Below are 8,739 nucleotides of genomic sequence, written 5' to 3'. Positions count from 1 at the left end.
CGGCGCCCGGAGTCCCCACGCAACCGCACCACCATAGAAACCATCCAGCCCGCAGCCGCGGCTCCGCAGACTCACCAGCCACGCGCGCTGCCAGGGCAACGGCGAGAAGGCTCTTCCGCCTCCCAGGGAAGTCCCGCCCCCTTCCGCCGGCCGCCTCTGTAGCGCAGGGGAGCGGGGTTCGTCCGGGGCGGGGCCCAGCGCAGGGGGCGGGGCCTTCTAGGAGGCCAGGTTCCCACCTCCAAGCGCCGGCTCTCTTCCTCCCCGTGGTCCGTTGCCCCCTCCCCTTTTGGTAACCAAAACCAAAGCGGATAGGCATCTCCCTCTAGGCTCCAAGATATGCTCCAGGAAATGCTATGAGTCAGCAGCATCCCTCCCAGCCAGCCCCTTGAGGCCGCAATCGCGGCACTCCGCCTACACCTTCATTATCATTTAACCCCAAAATGGGGGAGAAGCGGGCGTCTAACAGGCGCTGATTTTTATTGCGCACATCTCCTTGGGCTTCCAAGGCAGAGAGCATTCACCCCGAGAACGCTGCAATCTGCAGGTACCTGGGAATTTTGCGTGATGCCCCGGCGGGCTGGCTGGCACCTGCTGACAAGAGTGGTAGCATTTCAGGCCCGTGACTTGTCTCCAGCTTTAAAGACGCGTCATCGACCTCCTCCGACCCTAACCAGACTTTTTCTCTGAGTTCCCACAGCGCATTATCTAGACTAGGTCTTGGTGGGTGGCTCTTTCTATTTTGTATGTGTCTATTCACCCTAAACAAGATTCCTCAGAGGGTAGGGTCAGTGTTGCGCACATCTTTGCACTCCCCACAGCACCACGCACAACGCTGCAGACGTAAGAGGCAATCTCTCAAACCAACACACACACACACACACACACACACACGCATCCAGTAAGCCCATCTATTTCCAGAAACACCCACCGACTCTCCCCTACCTCTTCTTTGTCGGATTCTTTGATCTGGTCTCTGCATGCCTCTTTTTCCCCAGCTTCTTCTCTTTGGTCTGCCATTTCTTCAGACATCCTTCTGATGGACCTTGCTGCCCTTGGATTTTCCACTTGTAGCTAGAACGTTAAGTGGTGATCTAGAAGCTGAAACCTGTAGCTCATCACATTTTCCTGGATATGGGGAATGGAGGGTCCCTGGAAGAGAAACGAAGATTCAGGTGCTAAATGCTGTGTCAGAGTAGAGGGAGGAGGGATGGAGGGGGCGACTGGCCAGCTGATGTCAGAATTTCAAACGAGCAGGGTCTCACGCAGTCTGTACTGACTTCACTGCAGGGGCTGTCACAGGTCCAGACCACCCCATTTGAGGGGGGTGTCTGCCTGGGGCTCAGCTACTTCCAGCTCCTTTGGGGAGGGCTCTAGCCCAGACTCTGGATGCCTGCTATGGGGAAGGGCAGGCAGTGAGACAGTAACAGTGGGGGTGTGCACAGGGGCTGCAGGCAGCAGCCAGGCTCCCCCACTGGCCAGACAGTTGGTATATGCCAGGATCTGAGCTGCTCCTTCTAGCATCCTTCATCCTTCAGGTATCAGCTAGTGCTGGAGCTGCAGAAACAGGGACCAGCCCTCCACTGGCCTCTGACCTGACCCTCTCCAGTGGCCTTCTCTGTATTAGCTGCCTCTGCTGCTGCGTCAGATACTCTCAGCTGCAACTCCCTGCAAGGTGGGGGCACCCATCTCAGGCAGAAGGTTTTGGTGCACCCCACTGATCAGATTCCCCAGGACTGTCGCTGCCTGTGGCCTCAGGTGAGTAAGGAGCATCCGGCTTTTCTCCCTTTGGGGCTCAAGGGGGCAGGTGGGGGTTATGTGCCCTCCTCATTAGGGCGGGGCTCTTTATAGTTGTGGTTTTCAGAGCTGGGAACACATAGCTTGAGGGCTGTAAAGCCTGCAGTCATCCATATGTTTAATGATCTGAAGCCCAGCCCTTGTACGAGTTTGGGAGCATCTCACTTCACTTCTCTATTTCCTTAGCTGAGGAACTGGGAGATGGGAAAGGCCAGGGAGGTTGGGGATAAGAGAGGAGTAAAATATTAGGGCATATGACCCAGCCTTGCAATGGTTGATGAGGCGTAATGGGGGAAGGGGACCTTCAGCTGAGATTGTGCAGGGCCCTCTAGCACGCTCTGAGCTGTCTCTTTCCTCCAGGATGAAAGGGGAGACCCCTGTGAACAGCACTATGAGTATTGGGCAAGCCCGCAAGATGGTGGAACAGCTTAAGATTGAAGCCAGCTTGTGCCGGATAAAGGTGGGTGGGGCCCTGGATCCCATTAGTTGGAAGGCTGTACCTAGGTACCCAAACCTGAGGCTAAGAGAGGCTTTCTTTCACTGACTCCTTAAGATCATGGAAGGAGTCTTGGCGTCTGTAAGGAAAGCTGGCTCCAGGTCTCTGTGGGTGCTGAGGGAAGACTGTCTTACGAAGTCCTAAAGATCGCAAAAGATAATCTGTTTGGGGAAGGAGGCTGCAGCCCCCTTCGGGATTTCTGGCTAACAATTCCCCTCCTGGCTGTGCCCCAGGTGTCCAAGGCAGCAGCAGACCTGATGACTTATTGTGATGCCCACGCCTGTGAGGATCCCCTCATCACCCCTGTGCCCACTTCGGAGAACCCTTTCCGGGAGAAGAAATTCTTCTGTGCTCTCCTCTGAGCTGCCCTGTTCCTCTTCACAACTCTTCACCTTTTCCTCTCCCGGGCCCTTCCTTATTTATGTCAGTAACTGTCGTGAGCCCCCGAGGATTCCTGCATCCCACCCCTAGCCCTTGCCCAACCCTGTGAGGTTATCTGAAGCCCAAGCCCTCCCTCACCTGTCTGCTGATTCCATTTCCTTGCCCACTGTGGCAGACCCAAAGCACCCTGTGACTCGGGGCACCCGTAGCTCCACCCACAGAAGGGCTGTCAGACTCTGTCAGCGTCCCGCCGGCTTCCCTCTGTGACCTGCTCAGACAATGGAGAGAGGGATGGGCTGGGTGCTTGCTCTCAGTCTCACCTTGGAGCTATTGGGAGGCTAAAGCCATGTGAAGAATAAAGTCATCCAGAGTCTCAGAGGACAGCTCCTGTGTTACCGTTCTTGGGGGGAGAGGCTCATCAGTCAATAGATTCGGTGGTGGGTGCGATAGGTAGAAAAGCTTGCCATAACTAGGGAACAGGGCCAGTCAAAGCGCGTTAGACATTCTCTAGGATCAGAGATCCGTCGGGTTAGAGGGTATGGAGAGCAAAAGGGTCTCAAGTGGAAGAATTGTTACAAACAGGCACTCAGAGGCTACAGAGAGCACTCCTACACGTACACAAGAACGCAATGAAGACAAATGAAAAAGAAAACAGACCGAACCGGGTGAACTTAGGAAGGGATTCCCGAGGGAAGTCGAAGACAGGAGGTACCCAGCGAGAGGGGAGGAGCTCAATTCCAGTTCCTGAGGAGGGGCCGGTTTTACTTCTAAGATGGCTGCGCCCACAGCAGGCCCCCTCCAAGATGGCCGCCGCCATGGGGCCCGCGCCAATACGGCGGCCGCACGTCACAGCGTTGCACCGTACAGGGCTTCTCCGCTGGGCCCATACTTAAAATGGCGGCCCCAGGCATCCAGCGGTCTCAATATGGTCCCTTCCGTGCTCATCTGTCTCAAAATGGCTGCCTGTGTCCGCGCCAACTCGATACCTACTTCTCCCCAACCCGGAGGCTGGACGCCGACGTCCACCCGATCCGGGTGAAGGCACACGGGCGTCTATAACCAAGGATCTTGGGACAAGGGAATCCCAGCAAGCACGCCGATATAGTAGGCGCCGGTCGCGTGCATCTTATGAGGATCTAGGTCCCTACAGCTTGCCTAATGGAAGCTGCTTCGGAGCGGAAACACAAGTGTGACGACAATTCCTGCACTGTTCGGTTTGGGGGTGCTGTTCCTTGGTTGGCTCTCGTTCTCCCTAGGAGTTGGATAAGCCCTAAGTTGTTCAGTTTTGGCTTCCTGGTAGAACTGGGGCTTGTTATTCTCCCACTTCCCATTCAGGCCCACTCTGTCACATCCGCTAGGATTAATGTCCCCGCCCCTGGTTCGCTTACCACCCCTCGTAGTGGTCCAGCCAGCAAGCTGCCCGGTCAGAGGCTTGTCTCACGAGCGCCTCCTGGGCTCAGCCTTGGCAGAGGCTTATAAAGCCCCAGAATACTTTTTCTAGCAGCCTTTTCTTTCCAAGGGAAGGAAAGACATACGGAGGTGGGACCAAGGCCAAGGCAGAGAAGGTAGTAGTCTCAGGATGTCTGCTTCTCGTGGATTAAGATTCCCCACCCCCCATTCAGGAATACATCCTTTCCGGGGGGGAAGCCTAGATCAGCTCATGCTGTGTCCTGGGATACACTTAGGGGTAGGAGCTGCTTTGCAGTAGGCGTGGGTGACCTATATTAGAGAAAGCATATCACCCCCAGCTTCCTTACACTGTCACACAGAAGACAAGCACGGGGAGAATAGAGAGGAAACCAAGGGAATAACTTAGATTCCTGTGCATGTCTCCACAGTCTACAGGGGTACCCTGTGAACTTGGGGAGCTGCTGCTGAATCCCTGATCCCTAATAGGCCCTGGGGATATTTAATTCCCTCATCCTAGAGCGGAAGAAACGAGAAAGTAACCTGGTCTCCCTCCTGAAGTGGGGACCTACCCAGATTCTGTTCTGGAACCTGTTTAGTTCTTGTGCTGTGCTTAGTCGCTCAGTTGTGTCCGACTCTTTGTGAGTCCATGGACTGTAGTCCACCAGGCCCCTCTGTCCATGGAGATTCTCCAGGCAAGAATATTGGAGTGGGTTGCCATTCCCTCTTCCAAGGGATCTCCCTAACCCAGGGATAGAACCCAGGTCTGCCGCATTGCAGGCGGATTCTTTATCATCTGAGCCACCAGGGAATCCCGCTTAGTTCTTAGTGCCTGTTGAAAACTCCTCGAAGGATCAAGTTTTTTAAAATTTCTGCATCCTGTCAGTGTCTGGCATATAGCAGGCATTTAAATATCTAACAAAATGGCAAGCAGGGCATAAAACAATCTCTCTTTTCCTGTTATCACAGTGTTGGGCAAATTCCAGAAGAGTAAGTGAAAATTTCCACATCTGCTCACACTTCATAAAAAATCAGGAGTACTCAAAAAATGTACTTGATGTTTGTTTGTTGTTGTTGTTGTTGTTTTTAAAAAGCAGCCTCTGCTCAGTTCTACATACTGGATTTTCATAACTCATCAGATTAGATGTGAATGTCTGCAGCCCTAGTTAGGGAAAGGGTGGGGGTGATTAGAGGTTAATAGAGACAAGGCATAAGCTATAAATAACCACTTAAAATGAGTAGCTATAACACTGAGTGACTTTAAGCATCCTAGAGAATGGGCAGACACTGAGATCAAGGATAGCCTTTGGACTCGAAGCTATAAGCCTCTAGGGTGAGAATCTGTGTCATGTCCAAAGGAAGGCGTTACAGCAGTTTATTATCATCACTACTTCAAAACCCTACATGTCATAAGCCTGTGGTATCCCAGCCTTAGTAAGTCCCTGACCATTAGAAATTACAATCAAGGTCAGTTCCATGCTAGTGACACAAATGCTTTTTGCTAGTGACACAAATGTTTTTGTCAGTTAAAGTTACCTCTCATTCTACTAATTCACTAGGAAAGAATCTCCATCAAACATCTTCTGCTGAATAAGTAGGCTCTTCCTTTTCAGTGGTAATTTGTTGTTTAGTCGCTGTCATGTCTGACTCTTTTCGACTGTGGATTGTAGTCCACCAGGCTCCTCTGTCCATGGGATTTCCCAAACAAGAATACTAGAGTGGGTTGCCATTTCCTTCTCCAGGAGATCTTCTGGACCCACGGACTGAACCTGCGGTTCCTGCATTGGCAGGCAGATTCTTCACCATTGAGCCACCAAGGCTTCCCTAAGTGGTAATTACTCACAAATAAACTTATGTGGCCCCTAAATGGACAACCCTACATTTAACCTCACACATTCAACTGGTTTTAGTATACACCAAATACACAGAAGTCATGAGTTATAACTTATTTTCTTCTACACCAATTGTTCAAACTCTTAGTAAAAGCAAGCACTTAAGTAAGCCAACAAACCCTGAGTGAAGGTGTGGCTGGTTCCCCAGTGAAAGCATGGTAGAATAGAAGGGAGAAATTGCTCTGAAAGAGGAAAGCCACCCTTAGCTGGAACCCAGTACAGCTTAAGGAGCAGCATCAGACATAAGGAAAGCCCCCAATGACACACTCTACCCAGTCAGTGCAGCCACAGAAGAGAAGGTGAATTCAATCCAAATGGTTATTTATTCTAAAACTGGTAGCTACCGTGCCTACATTTTTGCCAGAATGTTGTAATGAGAACAGGGGAGGAGAAAGTTACAGATGTAAACAATGACACAGTTACATTTTTTTAAAACGGTAAAACCCTTTTTTTACTGGCCACTTCCAAGAATGCTTTACAGGTTGTGCAAAAACATTTACAGGCTCCATGTGGTGGTTGTTTTTCTCACAAGCTTTTCCACCTACAACAGACGTCTGATAAAACACTAAACAAGTCTTCTAAGGAAAACAAGGCTAGGGATCCCTCCTGTTAATCCGCATTTCCCCCCTTAACATTGTTTTTTTTTTTTTTTTCCCATAATAAAAAGACAGACACAAACAAAACCCAGACATCTACTGTTGTTGCGAGTGATCTCTTGGACTAAACTGACAAGGACGTGGCAGTTTCACTCTCCACCCACCTAGAAAGAGCTTTTTATGAAAAGATGACTTTCCAGTGTCAAAAGTGAACAGCAAGTACCCCCCGCCCCCCAAAAAAACCCAAAGCGGCTTAAATTCTGTCCTTCCCCCTCCCCGCCCTGAGGGCCTAGCATCCCCACACCGTGCTGTAGATTATAAAAAGATGCTATTTGCTGCAGGACTAAACATTTGAATAGGGCTGGAAGTTTCTGCCAGAGAGTCCATTTTCTGTTATAATCTTGCCCTCCCTAAGGGGAATCTCTTTGGGCTCGTTTTTATCTCCTTGCCCTGACACTATAAGCACTAAAGCTTTCTCGAACACTCCCCTTAATGGTAATAAAAAGTGGGTTACAGAAAACTTCAGGCAATCACTTCACCCACTGCCACACACAAACCCACAGAAGCAGCAGGTGTCCGAAGAAAGAGAGGATGTCACGGTGAGCAAGCAAACATATTGCCTACCAGCACCCATTCCAGCCTCTGGGTCAGAGGTCCTGGTGGAGCAGAAGGGTGTCCTAGACAGGTGATTAGAGGGCCAGAACCAGAGCCTGTGCACCCTCCTGCGCACGGCAGTAACCGTGGGAGAGGGAAAGGAGATCGAATCTCAGCACAAAATTTTCAGCAGAGGACTGCCCAGGTAAGGAAGTGGAAGTGAAGTGTTTTCTGGTAGCACAACCTGGGAGTCCCCTCCCAGGAAGTACAGCAATGTGAGGTGTTCGCTGAGTAAGCTCTTGGCTGATGCAATGCTGAGCAGGAAGGTGAATGAAAACTGAAGCTCAGTATCCAAAGAGCATTCCCCCATCCCACCCATATTCTTGAACCAGCGACCTGAAGCTGTCAAGAACTAGGAGGGTGTCGGTAAAGTTACTATCCCAACTGAAGTCTCTTGGCTAGATGTCTCTCTGGGCCACGCAGGGAAGATGCCCCAGGAGGAATCCTGTTGCCACAAGTCGGGAAAGGGTGCTCCTGTGCATGCACACGCTCACATTCACGCTCTTCCCAAGTTCCGGCAGCCCCACTGAGCTGCCTCCCACCCCCCCACCCTCCCCTTTTCTAGTCACTCTCTACCTGTGTATCAAAAAAGCCAGCACGGCCCTGGCCCTCCACACTGTATAAAATAGTCGCTATTCTCAGCACCTGGGCCCAGTAGCCCACACCACAGGATTCACCTATATACATATCCTGCTGCAGTGAAAAGAATCCTGCTTCGTTTCTGTGTGAGCTGAAACCCTGAGAAACGTTCCTTCTCTAGAACTAGAAGAGGACAGATTCTCTAACAGAGATGATTTCAGAGACTTCCCGCCTGTCTCAGCCTTGGAAGACAAGAGAGCAGAGACCGGCAGATCACCATCTTCAGACTGGGGGCTGTAATCCCAACTCTTCTTCCAGATTTTATGGAAATCCATAAACGGGTACAGAGAGGCTACAAACTATTCTACTCTCCAGTCACCAACAGTCCCCATGCCTCCCTGGCCTGGGGATCCTATATAATAGAACCACCCAATTGGTAGCTTGGCCTTGGCCGAACAGCACAGAGGCACAGGCACGTGGAGATAGGGACACTATGGCCTCCCAGCCCACCGGACCAGATATCCCGAGAGGGAAAGGTCGGTAAAGAAAATACAAACGGTTAGTTGGTGCAAGTGATTGATAAGAGCCAATCGTTTATTTTCACTGCCCCAGTCACAAGCTTGCCCTCTGCCCCGCTCCTGCCTGCTGTGGAGAGTGGGCACCCTCGAACGCTTCCCACCCTCTCCGCATCACCTCACCATCACTCTCCCTTACTCAGCTGCCAGTCCAGCTGCCTTAGAATATCAGAAGGGTGACATATTCAGTTCTTTTCCTGTCCGACTGCAGGGTATATAGGACAGGCAGCCCTAAGTGCTGCTTTCTGAGCAAATGTTTTTTTTTTTGATTACAAATATCTAACTAGGTTTGAAATGTTTTATAGAATAAGACAATATTCTTTTCAACAAACTTTAAAAAAAATGTACAGTTTTGTTGTTTGTTT

At 50.8% G+C, this 8,739-nt stretch overlaps 3 protein-coding genes across 11 annotated transcripts in view; 1 reads left to right on the top strand and 2 right to left on the bottom strand.

Moving 5' to 3' along the window:
- BSCL2 (Berardinelli-Seip congenital lipodystrophy 2 (seipin)) overlaps window positions 1-4,146 on the bottom strand; it is a 13,229-nt gene extending 9,083 nt beyond the window's left edge. For 3 of the 8 annotated variants that reach the window (XM_010853995.1, XM_010854002.1, XM_010854000.1), the window contains exons 1-2: window positions 2,810-2,895; window positions 943-1,149 (exon numbers count right to left, since the gene is read on the bottom strand). In XM_010853995.1, coding sequence (XP_010852297.1) covers window positions 943-1,029 — 87 coding nt within the window. In that variant the 5' untranslated portion in view covers window positions 1,030-1,149; window positions 2,810-2,895. Of the gene's footprint in view, window positions 1-75; window positions 149-942; window positions 1,150-2,809; window positions 2,896-2,991; window positions 3,086-3,328; window positions 3,602-3,661; window positions 4,010-4,059 lie in introns of those variants that run through there. The other 5 variants (XM_010853997.1, XM_010853999.1, XM_010853998.1 and 2 more) reach the window with 5 other exon arrangements.
- On the top strand, window positions 229-3,047 carry GNG3 (guanine nucleotide binding protein (G protein), gamma 3). 2 transcript variants are annotated; one of them, XM_010854006.1, is made up of 4 exons: window positions 229-544; window positions 1,625-1,755; window positions 2,155-2,254; window positions 2,524-3,047. In XM_010854006.1, the coding sequence occupies exons 3-4, from the start codon at window positions 2,156-2,158 to the stop codon at window positions 2,650-2,652; spliced, it is 228 nt and encodes a 75-aa protein (XP_010852308.1). In that variant the 5' UTR covers window positions 229-544; window positions 1,625-1,755; window position 2,155; the 3' UTR covers window positions 2,653-3,047. The 2 variants fall into 2 exon arrangements, with proteins under 2 accessions (XP_010852308.1, XP_010852307.1); XM_010854005.1 differs by having other exon boundaries at window positions 1,536-1,755.
- HNRNPUL2 (heterogeneous nuclear ribonucleoprotein U-like 2) overlaps window positions 3,439-8,739 on the bottom strand; it is a 14,711-nt gene continuing 9,410 nt past the window's right edge. Inside the window, exons 16-18 of the mRNA XM_010854054.1 lie at window positions 7,191-7,222; window positions 3,662-3,738; window positions 3,439-3,559 (exon numbers count right to left, since the gene is read on the bottom strand). Coding sequence (XP_010852356.1) covers window positions 3,439-3,559; window positions 3,662-3,738; window positions 7,191-7,222 — 230 coding nt within the window. The remainder of the gene's footprint in view (window positions 3,560-3,661; window positions 3,739-7,190; window positions 7,223-8,739) is intronic.

This window comes from Bison bison, unplaced genomic scaffold (genome assembly GCF_000754665.1).
Source record: "Bison bison bison isolate TAMUID 2011002044 unplaced genomic scaffold, Bison_UMD1.0 scf7180017864334, whole genome shotgun sequence".
NCBI classification, from domain to species: domain Eukaryota; kingdom Metazoa; phylum Chordata; class Mammalia; order Artiodactyla; family Bovidae; genus Bison; species Bison bison.
Note: the sequence above shows the minus strand (reverse complement) of the source record. Positions and strands in the feature narration are given on the sequence as shown.